The sequence below is a fragment of the Pelobates fuscus genome, chromosome 6 (assembly GCF_036172605.1).
Source record: "Pelobates fuscus isolate aPelFus1 chromosome 6, aPelFus1.pri, whole genome shotgun sequence".
NCBI lineage: Eukaryota > Metazoa > Chordata > Amphibia > Anura > Pelobatidae > Pelobates > Pelobates fuscus.
In genome coordinates this window covers 251,854,228-251,872,882 of record NC_086322.1, presented here as the reverse complement: position 1 = coordinate 251,872,882, position 18,655 = coordinate 251,854,228, and the positions used below count along the sequence as shown (strand labels likewise).

The following is an 18,655-nucleotide window of genomic DNA, read 5'->3' as shown; positions in this document are numbered from 1 at the left end:
AATTTCTCTGGAAGTGGTCTGGGTGCCTATCGTGTCCCTTTAAGGGGAGTTAATGTGACAGGGATAGTGTGGCAGAGTGAGGGGGTGAGTGTGACAGATTAGGTGACAGGGTGAGTGTGGCATGGGTGTGGGAGAGTGTGACAGGATTAGGGAAGGATTATTTGACAGTGTTAGTGTGGCATGGTTGGGGGTGGATGACTGTAACAGGATTGGAGGGGTTAATGTGATAGGGTGAGTGTGGCATGTTGAAAGAGGTGAGTATGACAGAGTGATAAACGATGAGTGCGATGTGGCTGGGAGGCGAGTGTGACAGTGCGAGAGAAGGTAAATGCGACAGAATTAGGGTTGGGTTAGTGCGATAGGATGAGTGTGGCATTGTTGTGGGGGGTGCGGGGGGAGGTGCTACAGGATTAGGAGGGGGGGTTAAAGGGATACTATAAACTATTTGATTTGATGACCAATTATGCAACAGAAAGGGGGAAAAAAAATCTTAATTCACTCCATAAGTGCGATCAGTTTCACCTTGGATCAACAACCTGTTCATATACTTATATCCTTGAAAATTAGTTTTTTTCCAAAAATTCATCCAGGCCTTTAAAATTAAATATATAAATACATATCTACAGAATTTGAAAGATAATTCCTCAACTTTATGTTTCTCATTGTAAATAACCATTTTCTCTGCTGTAAGCATAAACACATTACTTCCAGTGTCAATGGATGATCTCTTGTTTGTTGTATATTCCTGCTAATGAACAAGTTATAATCTAGCGGTTTGTACTGACCTGTATTCAGACATCCAGTGGGAGTTGGCAGACAGGCAGCCGAAGACATTACAACCAGTGACATATTGCAGCTGGGGGGGCACTGTCCACATAGTACCCAATTCTTCCTAGTTGCCCATACTGGACTACCCCATCAAACACCCTTAGTATGTCAATGAAAGCAGATATAAATCTGTAGCCATAGCAGGATACACCATGGAATATGTGTATCAAAAACAAACAGAAAGGGTCTGCTTAACCATGGAACCATCCGTACCTCAAATTACAGCCATTAGGGCAGGATTATAATATAATTTGGCCTCTCTCTGGCTGGGAGCTTCAGTATACAGTTATTCCTCATGAAGTTTCTTTGCAGCTATATTATCCTGTATCTTTCTAGTGCTTGTGTTGTGCACTACCAAGATATTACATACTATGATATTACATACTAAGATATTACATACTATGATATTACATACCAAGATATTACATACCAAGATATTTCATACTTAGATATTATATACTATGATATTACATACTAAGATATTACATACTATGATATTACATACCAAGATATTACATACCAAGATATTACATACCAAGATATTACATACTATGATATTACATACCAATATATTACATACCAAGATATAACATACTATGATATTACATACTAAGATATTACATACTATGATATTACATACCAAGATATTACATACTATGATATTACATACCAAGATATTACATACCAAGATATTACATACTATGATATTACATACCAAGATATTACATACCAAGATATTACATACTATGATATTACATACCAAGATATTACATACTAAGATATTACATACTATGATATTACATACCAAGATATTACATACCAAGATATTACATACTATGATATTACATACCAATATATTACATACCAAGATATTACATACTATGATATTACATACCAAGATATTACATACTATGATATTACATACCAATATATTACATACCAAGATATTACATACTATGATATTACATACCAAGATATTACATACCAAGATATTACATACTATGATATTACATACTAAGATATTACATACCAAGATATTACATACTATGATATTACATACCAAGATATTACATACTAAGATATTACATACTATGATATTACATACCAAGATATTACATACTAAGATATTACATACTATGATATTACATACCAAGATATTACATACTATGATATTACATAGTTCATAGTTACATAATAGTGCAGAATCTATATTACACAGACTGGAATATCAGCCCCTTTGGAGTTATTGACTGATTCATTGATTTTGTTCTTACAGAGATTCATTTATTTTCCACAGAAACATATAGTACTTCCCTACAGCATATCACAGTTATATCATTCAATAAAAATTGGTGGATCTACACATTCCTAACAAACAAAAAATAATAAGAATGTTGCTCCTACTTTGTAACACTCTCTAATTTACAGGTAAGCTGCTTATATACAATATGAATACTAAGAACGTTCCCAGCATTAGAATACTCAATACTGCCAGCAAAATACATTTATTCCTCAGAGCCAGACCTCTTCCTCATCGCTCTGTCCTGCCCTCTCCCTACACTAGAGGGCGCCCTCTCGCTGGCCCACCCTAAGGCCTTCTCAGAGCCTGGGAAAAGGATGTCGGAAGCCGGAGCTGCGTCTGCTCTACCCGAGGACTCATGGAGCAAAGTAAGGGGGACCTCACAGGACAGCTCGGGGATGCTGACGATTAGTCAGGCCGGGGCATGGGGAGTTAGGGGAGGCCGGGGTTTGATAAGGAAGACAGGGCCTTTCACTGTTTATTTAAGGACGTAAATCCCCATCATCCCCAACAATTTAACAGTTGTTGTTATTATTGCACTATATTGACCTGGTTATTTTATTATATTTGCGTTTTTTACTTTCATAAGATTCTACGTATACTTCCACGTATCGTGCTATTTAATGCACTGTAATTGCGAAAGTATTGCTCACTGTATCTCCTCACACCATGGGAGACAAGAGATATATTGCTTAACAGCTGTAGAACTACAAATCCCTTGATGCTTAAGGCTGACAAAGCATTATGGGGGTTGTAGTCTTAAGGGGGAGGGAGAGCTTTATTTTTTAGGTTTGTTTATCTATATACTTGTTAATCAATATAGCTTTAAAAGAACAGTCCAGTGTTAAAAAAATAGAACTTCAGATTATTCTTTCAATTGTTTACATTACTGCACCCTCCCCCTTCATATTTCTCTCTATCTATCTATCTATATATATATATATATATATATATATATATATTTTATTTTTTCAAATCACTATAAAACCTACATGTTATACAGTTCGGGGACATTATGATGGAGTGGTTATGGTGCTTATACTGTCCATTTAAATATGTGCTACACTTTCCGTTCTGTGCTATTGCCACAGTTAATAGGAAATTGTAACAACAGTTATTTGATGACATATACCCATTGTACAGCGCTACGGAATTTTGCTGGCGTTATATAAATAATAAAATGATAATATAAATTGCCATGGTCAGTTTGAGCAGGGCCCTCAACCCCTCTGTTCCTGTGTGTCCATCCAACGTGTCTGGTTACAACTACATGTCTGTTCGTCCACCCATTAAGGAATTTGTTGGCGCTATATAAATAATAACATAGTAATGTAAATCAGAATCACCTAAGCCCCTGCCAAGCTAGAGGAGAATACTTTAGCTTTGTTGCAAGAGATATAGATGTTCTTCACTAACTAAGCTGTCTAAAGTGAATTAATGTTAACACAATACAGCTTGGTTTTATTCACTAAACTCCATATTTCAGTGAATTATAATCCTACTGGCAAAATTTTAGAAATAAATTATTTCTAAACATTCTGTAGTTAGTCTATATTCACAGCCTAAATGTCGTAATTTAGTAATGAGATGGTGCACTTTCCGTACAGTACAAAATTATGTACTAATTCAATATTGTGTGTGTTTATATACCGGTATGTCTATGTATTTAAAAAAAAAAGAAAAAAACCCCCACTAATTTAAAAAATAAATAGTTTTTCATTATAGTATATTAAATAACACTTGCTGACTGCGAGGCAAACATACTCTGCCAGTCGGATCCTTCTCATTAAGAAGCATTGAATCTAATGTGTTCGGTGTCATCCCGTGGAGCATTATGGCGCAAAACATGAATATTTTCGATTTTCTGAGGTCTTCATGAGGAAGAGCGCATAGTGGTTGTCAGTTTGATACCACTTAGATGCGTGCTATTGGACTAATGTAAACATTGTGGATATTCTAAAATGGCAATGTTTTACATTGTTCGAAAAAAGGGACTGCATCTCTGCACCAAAATCACTTTATTAAGATCAAGTGGTATTGATTCCAGTCTCCTTTTAATGTGATCTGTTGGCAGCAGTTTGAGAATCGTCCATTGACATGTAAACCATAAAAATATACCAATAGCGCAATTGTATGACAAATACAATGAAGATTTCAGGTGCAACTACAATTGCAATTATTGCAATTTTAACAGAGCCTTCTTGCCAGGTTCTAGATCCTAGGTTCTATTCCTCTTTCTAACATACAATATTTTCCAGTACGTAAAACAAAAGATGATTAAAAATAACATTTCTAAGTCCAATGCAGTTTGATTTCACAATTCGCTGTTCAGTTAAATTACCCCAACCAATCAAGGGTTTTATCAGAGTCCATACAGATGTTCAAACAGCTACTAGATGCATACTTGCAAAGACAGAATATTCAAGGATATAATCTTTCAATGTAGGGTAATAACTGCTTGATTCAAGGATAAATCTGACTGCCATTCTGGGGTCAATAAGGAATTTTTTGTCCTAGCTTGTTGCAAAATTGTGCTTCAAACTGGGGTTTTTTTTTTTTTTTTTTTTTTTTTTTTTTTTCTCTTTTGGATCAACAGCAAAAAACAGGTGTGAGGAAGGCTGAACTTGATGGACGCAAGTCTCTTTTCAGCTATCTAACTATGTAAACTATGTAAAAGGGTCCTGCTGAAAAGAATTAGGATATGGTGATGCTAGACAGACTAACAGACAGGGAAAAGTCTAAATTGAATATATATATTTTTTTTAAATGCACTTGAATAACAAAGTTAATATTAAAAATATGCATTTATTAGTATTTAAAAAATTTTTTTTTCCTTTTTGAAGGGTTAGTTCAACCATCATGACCACTTCTGCTTTTAGAAGTGGTCATGGAGCAAGGAGTCTTTGTGCAAAAACTGCACTTTTTTTATTTGAACTTTTAATCCCCTTTCCTTTCTGCTCTCCCTCCCTGTGTCCCTCTAATGACACTTATTTTCTTTCTTTTTTTTTTTAAATAATTCCCTCCCTTCCTTATTTATCCTCCTCCCCCACCCTCAATGGTTCAGAGTGCACACATGCGCTGTGAGCTGGTGAGAAAAGTCCAATCAAATGCTTTTTTTAATGATAGGCATTTAATTGGTCCACAGAGAAAGAAGCAGTGACATTGGATAAGGGTATGGAAAATAGTGAGGAAAACTTTGATTGGTGGTCGATTCCAGGTAAGTTAATGCTTATTTAGCAGGTTCATAGAGGTGGGGGGTGGTGCGGCTGTTAATGCCTGATAAGGAATTATAAAACAAAACTTTATTTAAACAGGGTTACTAACTTCTTGTTTATGTGTCTAATCAAGCACTTTTCAATGTACGGTATGTACATTTTGAAGCTATAACAAAATTAATCAGAGCAAAAAATTAGTATGTTTAACCCCTTAAGGACCAAACTTCTGAAATAAAAGGGAGTCATGACGTGTCACACACGTCATGTGTCCTTAAGGGGTTAAGTATGCGGAAAATACATATTTATGTGAATATGCTACATAAACTACCGGCAGTTAAAAACTGCCAATACAGGGCATAGTATAGTATAATTTTACTGTATTAAGTAGCAGTTATTTATTAGAATTCTCAGAATTTGATAGAATTCTCAGAATGTGATTTCACTCAGTCTGCTGTCTGATTTAACATTTATTTATGTTTATCAACGTTCCTGTTTTTCTTTTTTTATTCACCGGTATGATCCATCAGTCTGAGAATACATACAGTGACAATATGGCAGAAACCGGTAAGTCCTGACAGAAGGTTATTTATCCTTTACTTTCTATTGTAGATACTGATCAAAATTTGTCAGATCGGGTCAACATATTCCTGTGGGAATAACATGAATAAGCCATACTCTAAGGCTGACCATGGAACACAGGCCTGGTCATGTGCAGTATTCATATACTGCTGAAATAAAACCAATTAATGACCGCAAGGAGTTATGAGCTATTAATTGATTTATTTTACCAGCATGCAAATGCAACCATATCATGCACTTTTCAGGCAAAGCCTGATACCACAGAGCACTCTTGTGTTTCACAAAATATGGAGATCTGATATTCCAAACTAATATTTCATGTATGTCATTTGGAGAATTGGAAACGTTTCAGTTTCAAATAACGGAATTCAAGGCAATGTAATTTTGTTATGTCAGGTGTATGTCAGTGTAATCTGTTTCTCTATTTTCTCTATCTTAGAGAGACAGAATACGATGAAGTTTGTATTACGGGGAAAGTAATACCATCAAGGGATACTGAAACAATAATAATAAACCATAAAACTAGGGTTCCTTTAATTATAGGCACTATAACAACTTACTTGGTGGACTCTCCTTAATATAAATCCTATAAGCTTGAGTAGAAAGTGTGCACAGTGCTGGTGGGCTTACTTTTCAGCAAAAATTAAGTTTATATGTTGGGCTGTGGCCTTCAGCAAAGATCTCCAGTCAGCAGGGGCCCTGCGTAACCCTTGCATCCTTAATGGAACAAGTGACCGAAAAAGCAGAACCTCTTACTGTGAATTGAGGGTGTTGGTGTTAGTAGACATTGGGTGAGGAAATGGTCTACATGCAGATTGTGCCTGTGAGTGATAGAGACGAAATGTATTAATTCATATTCAATACTTATGTGTATAACACCACTCCACAATGTGAATTGAAGCACCAGTGAGTCTTGGAAACGTTTCTCACTAAATATATTTTGTTTTGGAATATTAGACTGCTTGTTTTTCCTCAGCCAGCTTATTTTTTATTTGTAAACATGCATTGTTTACCTTAACCCCTTAAGGACCAAACTTCTGGAATAAAAGGGAATCATGACATGTCACACATGTCATGTGTCCTTAAGGGGTTAAACCCTCCCTTTCTACCAATGACAGAATTTTTCCATCATGGTTGTCCTACCCTAAAAGATTTGCAACTTAAACCCCTCTCCCCCTAAAAAAAACTATACTGTGCAGGTTATTAATCAAGCCTGGTATTGTTACACAAAATTGACAAGGGTATGCAAAGCGAGTCATTCTGTATTCAAGAGATATAGCTGAACACTATTTAGTGATTTCAATTACAGTAGCACAACAAGTTTACAAAATAAACCGCTAAATTGTGCATGTAAAACGTAAAAAAAGGCAAAAAATAAAACACCATAAACTTCAAAAGAAAATGGTGCAAATGGATGTACTATAAGGCTCAAACTATAGACATATGACATATGACATACCCACTGGTGGCTACATTTACAAATGGTATGCATTTATTGAGTAAATAGAATTCTCAATAAGCTACAATGCCCCATCAAATCCATCTATCAAAATTCTAACTGTAAAAACTTTAATAGTCATGTCTTTTAAATGGCATTGTAGCTTCACAGTATAGTTGTAAAGGCATAAATTGAGTGCATTTTTTATTCAGAAGATGTAGCTAAATAAAATATGTTGTTTTGTACAGAAATAGTACACAACAGGTTTATGAAATACACATTGGTGTAACACAGACTGGTTATATCTGTGAATGTTAAAAAAACAAAACACAAATTTACTGTGATGGCTTAGAAGACAAACATACCAAAATCTATAGTCATTCCACGTTGAAATTGTATTTACTCCTTGACTTTGTGGCCTGTAACTACCAAAAATAAACTGTATGACTTTTCATAAGCTCCACTAATTATGTACACATTATTATTGCCAAAAATGTGAACAAAAATGAACTCCAAACCAGAATGGACCAATTTTTTTTCCAATGCATTATATAGTTAATGACTGTGTAAGCAGAAAAATCACTACATCTTTATAAGGTGACTGTGGGGCATAGGTGCAGCCAGTGCAGCACTGCAAATTAAACCAGTGACTAAACTTTTTTACATTTGCAATTTCCACACCACTAATGGCAATTTTAAGGCATTAAGGGGTTTTTGACTAAAATAGATTGAGCAGTTTATTGTGTTTGATGTTCCAAGACAGTTTGCAAAGTATACAGGCACCAGATGCTGTGTATATGTGCAATGCTTCTCTGTGAGAAGCATTGGATTGGGGATTGGGACAATAGCTGAAATGCATCTCTATGAGAAGCACTGGATTGGACAAAAGTCATATGATATACATGCTAAAATGTTGAAAAATAATTAGCCAAATCAGACTTGGTGCAAACACAAAAAAATTATTCTTCGTCTGTTTTCGATTCAAAACAGGATATTGTGTTAGATAATACTAATATATAGCCCCTATTAGTTTCCTGCATACCTATCTCTTTCTCTTTAACAGGTTATACTATGGAGCGGAAGGGTAGTATAGTGTCCAGAGCAAACAGCATTGGCTCAACCAGTGCCTCTTCAGTCCCTAATACAGGTAAAGACTGCATCTTTGTTTTATTAGAATTTTAGCTTGTTATTTTCAAAACTGTCTAATCTAGCTTGTTACTCAATATTGCTGCTGTATCTTTACACATAGCTCCGTTCATTGTTTAGTGACCTAGGCTCTACATCCCTATCTACAGAGCCACGATGTGCAGTTCGGCTCTTTCTCTAGGGAGGAAAAATAACTCCTACCAAGTTTGTGTATGCAGCTTGTGTCCACAAGTTGGACAAAATTTATATCAAGCAGCCAGAACCAAACATTTTTGGCTGCCTGATCGACAGCTCTGAAGGGATGTTTTTGTTGCAGCATTTTGTAAAAAACGCTGCAATTCTGAGCCACTCTTATAGCTGAGAGTACTCTGTGCATGTTGACAATGTGCAATAATGCAAAGTGACCTGATTGTACTTTTTTTTTTTCTTCTTCAATATTGTGTGAAATTGATTGCCAGGTATTTAAAGAAATCCTAACCTTCTGGTGTGGTTCATTAGAATAGAGCTTTGTTTTGTCTCATTTTATTATTGTGTGTTACTATGACACACAAATCATATGGATTTTTGGCCCAATAATGAAAACATGTACTGGTTTAAAGGATAACTTCATAGACTCCATAAATAAAGTGAGGGATGGTGCAACTTTACTGGGTGTGACAATGGCATCCATGTATGTGTCCCCTCGCCCGTAGCACGCTGCATGATCGACAATGCTTGTTCCCCAACCTCAGATGACGAGGACAGTGATTATCGTCAGGAGAGTCTGAAAGATGCCTACAAAGATAGGCGCAGGCGGGCGCACACGCAAGCAGAGCAGAAAAGAAGGGATGCCATTAAGGTAGGAATTTAAGAAAATCCGGGATTTGAAGCTCAAAGTCTATGTATGCCTAGTTGACTTTGTTGTGAAATTTTCATAAATTTATACCTTAGCATTTGAAAGGTCTCCACATCATTCAGACAGATACTCGTTTTCCTTTGCACCATTATGAACACACAGATGTATGTGCCAATGCTTGATTGACAGGTGGAGGGACCATGTTTTTAAATTGAGTTTTTGAATTAAATAAAATTTGTATACATTTGCTATCATGACAGGTCCACCTTACTTAGCATTTCTGAGAAATCATAATTTTGATAATGGACCATCAGTGCCAGTCATTTATGTGGCAGGCTGAGGACTAATATAGAGTTTGATGGAGCTGCAGGTAGGGAAGCTGGCACAAGCTCCTTTCCTCTGAATCTGGACTGGCGAGCTATGAAGAGGTGGTGGCAAGCGATGCACATAATGACATTGCTGACATTACAACAGAGTTGTGCTACAAAGCAGAACAGTAGGATTCAAATAAAGTAACAGACTGCTGCGTCTATGTCCCATTGCTTGTTGAACCCCGCTTGCAGCACCACTTGTGATCAAATAAAGGTAACCTCTAGCTTCTCTGGGCTAATGAGTTGGACGAAGGAGGTGGAAGTGGAATATTTTCCAGATTTACCAAGTGTAATCAAGGTTTTATTTATTTGTATGAATTTACTGCGGATATTCCATGAAATGCTTCATATTGATACGATTAAGTCACTTTTACTAATTTCACCAAATGGTTTACTGTTCTGCTTATTATTCAGAAAGGGTATGACGACTTGCAGACCATTGTGCCAACTTGCCAGCAGCAAGACTGCTGTATCGGAACTCAAAAACTGAGCAAGGCTGTTGTTCTGCAGAAGAGTAAGTTTTTGCCTACCTCCCCCTCTTCCTACCAATTTCTCTTCCTCAATTTCTTAGATCACCCACTGGGTCGCTGCACATTTGAACTTGCTTATGTGGCAAATCTTAAGAATAGATTTTTCATCTGTCTTTCGTAGCTATAGATTATATCCAGTTTCTGCACAAGGAGAAGAAGAAACAGGAAGAGGAAGTATCCACATTACGGAAAGAGGTTATGGCCTTGAAGATAATGAAATCGTAAGATCATGTATTAAGTACACATATACACACACACTATGTCACTGCCCAGGAAGGCTAATTTGCTTTCTGGAGTTTAAGTGAAGCAGAGTTGGAAATCATCCTTCCTGTTCAATTGATATTTGATTTCATTTCTTTATTTTATTGTGATAATTCCAGGCATACATTAAGTGATAGAATGGTGTAACATGACATTCACAGTATGGCATTACATTGAAGATAACAAAGGTAACAGAGGAATCATTCGCTCTTTGCAGTAAACACAGGACCAGGCATATCGATCCTGTGTTGCTGTAGTGTAGAACAAGCTCTAACTTGGGTGGGATAGTATAGTGAGATCCTATTGGGAACTATGGGTTTATGCTAGTCCCTGGCCTGGGCACTTTTCATGAGCATTAAACCTGACAGCAGCCGTGGACCAGATGTATAGATAAGCTGGATCTCTGTGTTAGGTCGTTAGGGCTGCATCGGGTCACTGGTGCCCATTATGCAATTTGAGGAATATACCGTTGCATAGTAGTGGGTAGTAGGAGGGCGTCTGGTCCAGATCAGGACAGTGTCTGCATAGGCCCCGTGCCCAGCCCCTGTTAAGTGGTATTTATTGTTTCACAGCATGAGAAATTGGTCACAACAGCCATTTGGGCTATGGTACCCTGAAACGATAATGCAGTCCCAGAGCTCGGGTTGGGAGAGCGGACAAATATATAAGCAAACAAAAGTATTTACAACAGGTAGTGCGGGATGTATATGCTTTCATTTCTTATGCAAGCTGCAACCCTGCATGGCCGAGTTTAACTTAGTTGCAGGAGCCTCCAACAGTAGGTGATGTGGCAGGCGCCAAGCAGGACACCGCTAAGTCGAAAGCCAGTTGTTACACGATTTGACTATTTATACCGGGGACTCCTCTAACTGAAGTTGTACATTTCTATACAAAGAAAGCTGCTGGTGCGTTTTAACGTGATTTATGTTTTACAGAAGTTGTAGAATTATGGGAATAGTCAATAAGGAGTTGTGTTGGAGAGTAATACATTGGAAGAGTTAAAAAAAATAATAATTAAAAGCTTGGGATTCACATTGCTGTCCTGAAACAGGAAACTAGAATGAACTAGCTAGATTAGATGGGCCAGTTTACTGATGCTCAGATTGGATTCTGTAACACTGTTGTAGCTTTTGATAGGCTTATTTTCTCAGTAATGCCTGTTAATAATTCTTGTCTTTCAGAAATTATGAACAGATTGTCAAGGCTCATCAGAGCAACCCTAATGAAGGCACTGACCAGTTGTCCGACCAAGTGAAGTTCAGTGTATTTCAGGGTATCATGGACTCACTGTTTCAGACGTTTAATGCCTCAATCTCTGTAAATAGTTTCCAGGAGTTGTCAGCATGTGTCTTTAGCTGGATCGAGGAACACTGCAAGCCACAGGTATACAACACACATCCACAGAGCCCTTCACTGTTTCTCAGTAAAAGCCTAGGGGTATACTTTTTGAACATTGTATTGCCATGATGACGGAACAGAAAAGTAAAAGCCAAGTTGAGACCTTGCGGCTTTCCATTGAATTTGTTTTATAGAGCTACAGTAGCTTCATGAATAGTAATGATAGAAGGCCGATACATGCTTTTGGGTAAATCTTTTTAGAGATGGACTCCCGTTACATTTCTGCCTTTTAAAAAAGACTGCATTTGCTGTTTCAAAAGAGATGATGTTGGGTCTCTTGGCATATGCTACAGAATCGGTTGGCACTCTATAAATGGCAATAATAATAATGTCCTGTGGCATAGGCCACTTTGTACTTTCCATCAAAGCAAAACCCAGTGCAAGAATGTTGCCAAATATTTTAGATTATGTTTTGTGCAGGAGATAAACATATGTCATCTTTTATGACTTTTCAATCTGTGTAACATTTGTTAATTTTCTATTTTTCATTTCTTTTATCAGACACTACATGGTATCGTAATGAGAGTTCTGCATCAGTTAAAGCATCCGCTTTATTAGGAAGAAATGACTCTTACGTTCAAGAAGTTACCAGCACAACATACCGCGGCTCTCAAAACAGATGACTTTAAAGTGACGCAGAGCTGATGTTATTTGTATTATAAAATGGGGCATTTGCCTGTCATCTGAGCAGTATAAGTAAACATGGCCAGTGTCTGCTTAGTGGTGCCATTCCTCAAGGCCTGTTATCTCCTCTATTATAGAGATTCTCATCAATATATACTGGCCAGCTCTTGGACCTCGCTTTGTGCCACATGGGCCTTGTCATTTCTCTGCTACTTCTGTAAAGAAACTTTTTTTTTTTCTTCTCATAATTGACGCAAAAACAGCACAGATTTCCCTGGAAATATACTTCTGATCACTGTGTGTTATTTAATATTAGTAGTTAAAGCCTTTTTAAGATGTATATATTTGTCTTTGTGTTTTGCCTACAGCCAAAGGGGCTTTTTATTCAAACAACATTTGGATTATTAAAAAGAAGCAGATATACTGTCCCATATTGGTGAAGGCTCTGTCTTGATAGTTAGTGAACGTTTGAATATTCCTGTTAAAGTGACTCTGTAATCTGAAATTGTCTTTAGATCAGCACAAACCAATAATATCTATAGTTAATATTCTAATCTAACAAAGCTATATGTTGGGCTGTCCTTGAACATCTGACATTGTGTGTGTATGTGACTTCTTACAAATGCCACTACAGTTTAAGGCAGGGGTCAGCAACCTTTTTCTAGATGACATGTCTGCAAATGAATGTCGAACACCATAGCTAAAAAATATGAAGAATAGTAGATGGCCTCCTGATTTGGTATCATTATGTGGGGTAGCTATACATAATGAAAGATACCAAATTAAGGGTGCTATCTACTAAACAACTAAAAGATCAATATTAAGAAAAGACAATTTCTCTTGCTCCTTCAGTAGTTTAGTAGAAAACTCCCTAATTTTAGTATCCTTTTGTGGGATTGCCATATTTAAGAATACCAAATTAGGGATCTATACTATTAAACACATACGCAATCACTGACACACATTCATGCAAGAGATTTATTTATGATGTCTGGGAGAGTCATAGGGCACATGAGGGAGCTGTGCAGGAAAAGCACGTTAAGTACATAGCTCCCTTGCTACACAAACCCCTCATCCTTAATCATATATTTTGGCAGAGTAGGCACCTGCTTTGTGGGTAGGTACATGAAGCACTTGTTACATTTGATCTTTGTGTACGTGGTGTCTTTGTGCATTATGTGTGTATATATTCTAAGTTTACTTTATAAAAGAATGCTTATAGTATATAGACATCTTTTTAAATATACACACACAATCATAATCTTAGAAACCACTTAAATTAAAAAAAAATAAAAAAACTCAACATTATTTTAAAGAAGACAAAAAATATATCTCAAAGGAATCAATTCATGCTCATTGACCCACACATGCACCCTCTCAGATACACATGCTCATTTTTTGCGTCCCCCTATGGCATCCTGGGTGGTCTTATAAGGTTGCTGGCCCTTGTTTTAATCCCATTCCAAATAACAGAACCACCAGAAAAGATATATATATATATATATATATATATATATATATGGGGCGGGGAATTGGTGTTTATGCATAAAGTTTAAAAATGTTATAGTAGAATGATTATGGATTCCTTCTCTATCCTATGCCTACACCTTTGTGTGTAAGACACAATTGCTAGAATATTTTATTCAATGGATTTGGTTGATATGTGAAACAGAGCGCCTTGAAATCTGCTGCATTTATATGTGACTCCTATCATTCTGCTCAGGAATATACTGTGGATGCCTTTTTGACTTTCATGTAATCTGTTCTATGTTATAAAAGATTTGTCAGTGAAATAATTTATCTGAGCAAATAAAATCGATACAAACTAGGAACCCTGGTTCAAGCAAAAGGAGTTTCTTCAAACATTATTCACCCTTAGAAGAGCCTTTACCAAGCTTAATAAAGATTTGTCAAAACGTCATTTCTGTTTGAAGAAACTGCATTTGATAGAACCAGATTGCCTGGGTTTCTGTCTGTATTAATGGTAAAGAGTGGAGCCCACCTGATTAGTGCTCACATACTTGTGCCTTCTCCTGTTTAATCTGCATTCCTGTGCTAACCAATGAATTTTGGAAACACATATATGTCAAGTTAATAAAAAGGGACAGCGAGTCTAACAAACTTTATAGCTTGCTTTCATGTGTAAATATATAGTAATTAAAGGATCTGGGCCCACTGCAAAGTCCGTTTAAAGGGGATATATATGTTTTTTTCCCTTCCCCCTCAAGCACTGAAAAATGCTTACGCATAAGACTGTGAATCTATAATGCAAGGAGAGTCAATTACTGACAAGTAGATGTTTCACCCCTTATCTACTAGAGGAAGGCAACGCAAGGAGGGTTGATTTAAGTTTGTCCTTTTTTCATATTGCGCTAAAATTGACCGTGTATATGTTTGAAGAAAGTGATACGCTAACTTAAAAGCCTTTCCAAGCAACCTGGCCACTGCATTGAGGGGTGCCATATCACAGTTTAAAATCAAACTAAACAGTTAAACTGTTTAACACCCATCTGAGTTCCCAGGTGTCCATAACCCAGTACCTCTTCAATTACTGCTCAAGTAGTAATGGATTAGCAATATCAATTCTGTCCATGTTTGGACGGAAGCCATTGGTTGAGTGCGTCAGTTTCAGCCAATGAATTATGTCTAAATGTGGACAAAAATAATGCACCTAATGGTGAAGGAGAAGTTCTGCTTTAATCCCTTAAAGGACCACTATAGGTTTTAACCATGCAGCTGTAAACATAGCAGTTTCAGAGAAACTGCTATGTTTACATTGCAGGGTTAATCCAGCCTCTAGTAGTGGTCTGCCTGACAGCCGCTAGCGGTGCTTCCCCGACGCTCAATGCAAAAATCGCATTGAGCATGCAGAACGTCCATAAGAAAGCATTGACAAATGCTTTCCTATGGGCGTTTTTAAAGCGCGCATTCGGCTCCACTCAGGAGCTGAGGTAGGAGGGGGAGGAGAGGTCACCAACGCCAAGGGAGCCCAGCGCTGGATAAAGATAAGTAGCTGAATGGGTTTAAACCCCGTCAGCCCAGCAAGAGGGGGAGACCTAAGGATTATATAGTGATCCTTTAAACATCAAGCACAATTTTAGTATAATGTGTATTTGAAGCAAGGGATGCATAGCTAGCATATATGCATATCACCCTATATAAAGATATTTGGTAAATGAAAAGCTTTAGACAGTACACAGTATTTTTGCAGTGTCTGAAATGCTAGTATAAAAACAAAAATATTGTCACATACAGTAGATATGATAAAAATAGAAAAAATTAAAATCAGTCTAATCTTGCTTCTAGGTATTTGTGTAAGGACCCTGAAGGCATTAGTAGCTTACTACTGCTAAAAATTGCAGCAATGTAAAGAATGTCTCCATTGAGCATTGGGTTATAATGCTTAGACTACCCCTTTAAAGCAAAAGCTACCTATTACAGCTTTTACATAGGTATTGCCCACCTAGTGCAGGGGTAGGCAGCTTTCAACACTCCAGATGTTGTTCACTACATCTCCCCTGATGCTCTGCCAGTATTCTGGGTATAAAAGCATTCATTATGGAAGAATAGGTTCACAACACATGGAGTGCCGAAGTTTACCTACCCCTGACCGAGTGGAACTAAACAGATATATTAACCCCTTAGTGACCAGACCGTTTTTCAATTTTGTTACGGTTAAGGACCAGGGCTGTTTTTACATTTCTGCTGTGTTTGTGTTTAGCTGTAATTTTCCTCTTGCTCATTTACTGTACCCACCCATATATAGTTCTTTCTAAAGATACCATTATTTTAAATTTAAAAAAAACAAAACAAAAAAAACACACCTTTTCATGTGTGTGTATGTATATATATATAATTTTTTTTTAATAAAAGTAGACAACCCAAGGTATTGCAAATGGGGTATGTTCAGTCTTTTTTAGTAGCCACTTTTGCAAATGGTATGCCATCATGGGGGTAATTCTCATTTCTGGGCTACCATACGCTCTCAAAGGCAACATAACCAATCTGGCAAATTTCAATGTAAAAAGGAAAAAAATCAAGCCTTATATTGGACCCTGTACCTTTAAAAAAACGCTAAAACCTGTACATGGTGGGTACTGTTATACTTGGGAGACTTTGCCGAACACAAATATTAGTGTTTCAAAACATTAAAACTTATTGCAACAATGATATAATCAGTGAAAGTGCCATTTGTGTAGGAAAAATGCAAACAAACTTCATTTTCACTGACAATATCATCGCTGTGATATGTTTTACCGTTTTAAAACACTAATATTTGTGTTCAGCGAAGTCTCCCGAGTAAAATAGTACCCCCCCCCCCAAGTACAGGTTTTAGGGTGTCATGGAAAGTTACACGGTTAAATACAGTGCTAGCTATTCTATGGACTTACAGTTAGAATAATTAAATTGCATATACAAGTACCGTATTTATAGGCGTATAACACGCACCTCATTTTAAGAAGGAAATTCCCCCCCCCCTCCCATAGTGTCCCCCCCCTTTCCATAGTATTCTCCCCCCCCTCCCATAGTGTCCCATAATTACTGTCTTGAAGCGTGGGCCGGCTTCACAGCGCGCACCGCGGTACAGGAACGTAAATTTCAGGTTCCGCGACACTGAACGAACGCACAGACAAAACACCTAGAACCACACGACACACAAGAAAGGAGACGAGACAAGCTAGACACGTGACATTTCACAACGTCCCACCAGCGACAAGATGACAGCAAACCGAACATGCTAACCAACATCACACACTCAACTTGCACACTACACATCGTGCGACACATACGAAAGACCAGCCCTAAGGTAAAACATAGACGCAGCGGACAACAACCTTGCTTAACAACCCACAGATAGTACGAGGCACAGACAAAATTCGCTCTGATTAACAATAGTAATGCGGTACAAGAAAAGACTATTAAGCAGACTATAGGTTGCCACAAGACTAATCGGGGACACAATACACAAGCTCTCTGACGCCCCGAAGAATACCTGAGAGGGATCGGACTGTTCACACTACAGACAGATACTGACACACACGCGACACCAGAGAAATATACTCACATAACAGTTAATAAATACCAAGAGGGACCTGAATGTCCGACAACTATGCGGGCCTGCGAGCCCAAATAATTGCTCACATCTGTTGAAATTGAATACCGCACAGGTGGTATAAGTGATAGATAGGATATTATGGTTTAAGGGATTAAGGAGTCTCAAGGTTGATTACTTGCTATAGGGAATACGCTACCTACAGATACGTAGAGTACTCTTAAAGGCAAACAGAATCCTAAATTATTGACAAGTATAAGGGCAGATGAGCCCAACAGCTTACTCACCATTGCTAAACCTTATTCCTGCACCTGTTGTGCACATACCATAGTATAAGAAATACTAAAGGGGACTTGCGAGTCCCAATGTTGTTGATATCCACTGATATTACTAATAAAAACCATCTTTACAAATTTCAGGTTCCGGCGGGACTGAAAGGAAGTGTGCACACTGAGTGCGCACTTCCTTTCAGTCCCGCCGGAAACCGGAACCTGAAATTGAAGTTCCAGTACCGCGGTGCGCGCTGAACACTGGCCCACGCTTCAAGACAGGTAAGTAAACCTTCACATTCGCTCCATAAGACGCACAGACTTTCCCCCTCACTTTTGAGGGGAAAAAAAAGTGCGTCTTATGGAGCAAAAAATATGTATATCGGCGTATAACACGCACACATCATTTGCCCCCTATTTTCAGGGAGAAAAAGTGCGTGTTACACGCCAATAAATACGGTATATATAATTTTTACATTTATTCACACACACACACACACACGTGTGTAATTTAATTCTAAGTGTATTTTTATATTAATATAAAAATACACTTCGTATGATAATATATACACATACATACATACATACACACACACACAATTATATTTTGATTTATTTTTTATTTTACAGATGCAGGGAGACTGCCTGTCAGTTTAGCCAGGCAGCACTATGGACGCCTATTGCAGCCATGTGATCGCTCTTTCAAAACGATCACATGGCCCGCAGGGCCTAATTTGCCTAGGGGGACTGTCAGGCAGTCCCCCCAGACCGGGCACAACACCGATCACCGGCGGGGGAACAGCAGCAA

General features: G+C 37.6%; 1 protein-coding gene across 3 annotated transcripts; it reads left to right on the top strand.

The window, feature by feature from the left end:
• The first annotated feature begins 2,392 nt into the window (after positions 1 to 2,392).
• MLX (MAX dimerization protein MLX) lies at positions 2,393 to 14,648 on the top strand. 3 transcript variants are annotated; one of them, XM_063458939.1, is made up of 9 exons: positions 2,438 to 2,496; positions 5,255 to 5,345; positions 5,871 to 5,907; positions 8,424 to 8,507; positions 9,199 to 9,344; positions 10,127 to 10,226; positions 10,364 to 10,463; positions 11,685 to 11,886; positions 12,403 to 14,648. In XM_063458939.1, exons 3-9 carry the CDS (start codon positions 5,895 to 5,897, stop codon positions 12,457 to 12,459), a joined length of 702 nt encoding a protein of 233 aa, XP_063315009.1. In that variant the 5' UTR covers positions 2,438 to 2,496; positions 5,255 to 5,345; positions 5,871 to 5,894; the 3' UTR covers positions 12,460 to 14,648. The 3 variants fall into 3 exon arrangements, with proteins under 3 accessions (XP_063315007.1, XP_063315008.1, XP_063315009.1); XM_063458937.1 differs by lacking the exon at positions 5,255 to 5,345 and having other exon boundaries at positions 2,393 to 2,496; XM_063458938.1 differs by lacking the exon at positions 5,255 to 5,345 and having other exon boundaries at positions 2,394 to 2,496; positions 9,238 to 9,344.
• Positions 14,649 to 18,655: the final 4,007 nt, after the last annotated feature.

What these genes read in the sequence shown, in the direction of transcription:
- MLX (XM_063458937.1), top strand. Translation starts at nt 2,446, where the DNA reads ATGTCGGAAGCCGGAGCTGCGTCTGCTCTACCCGAGGACTCATGGAGC. An exon ending in CCGAGGACTCATGGAGCAAA is followed by an intron (nt 2,497 to 5,870) that starts GTAAGGGGGACC and finishes ATGATCCATCAG; the next exon opens with TCTGAGAATACATACAGTGA. An exon ending in TGACAATATGGCAGAAACCG is followed by an intron (nt 5,908 to 8,423) that starts GTAAGTCCTGAC and finishes TCTCTTTAACAG; the next exon opens with GTTATACTATGGAGCGGAAG.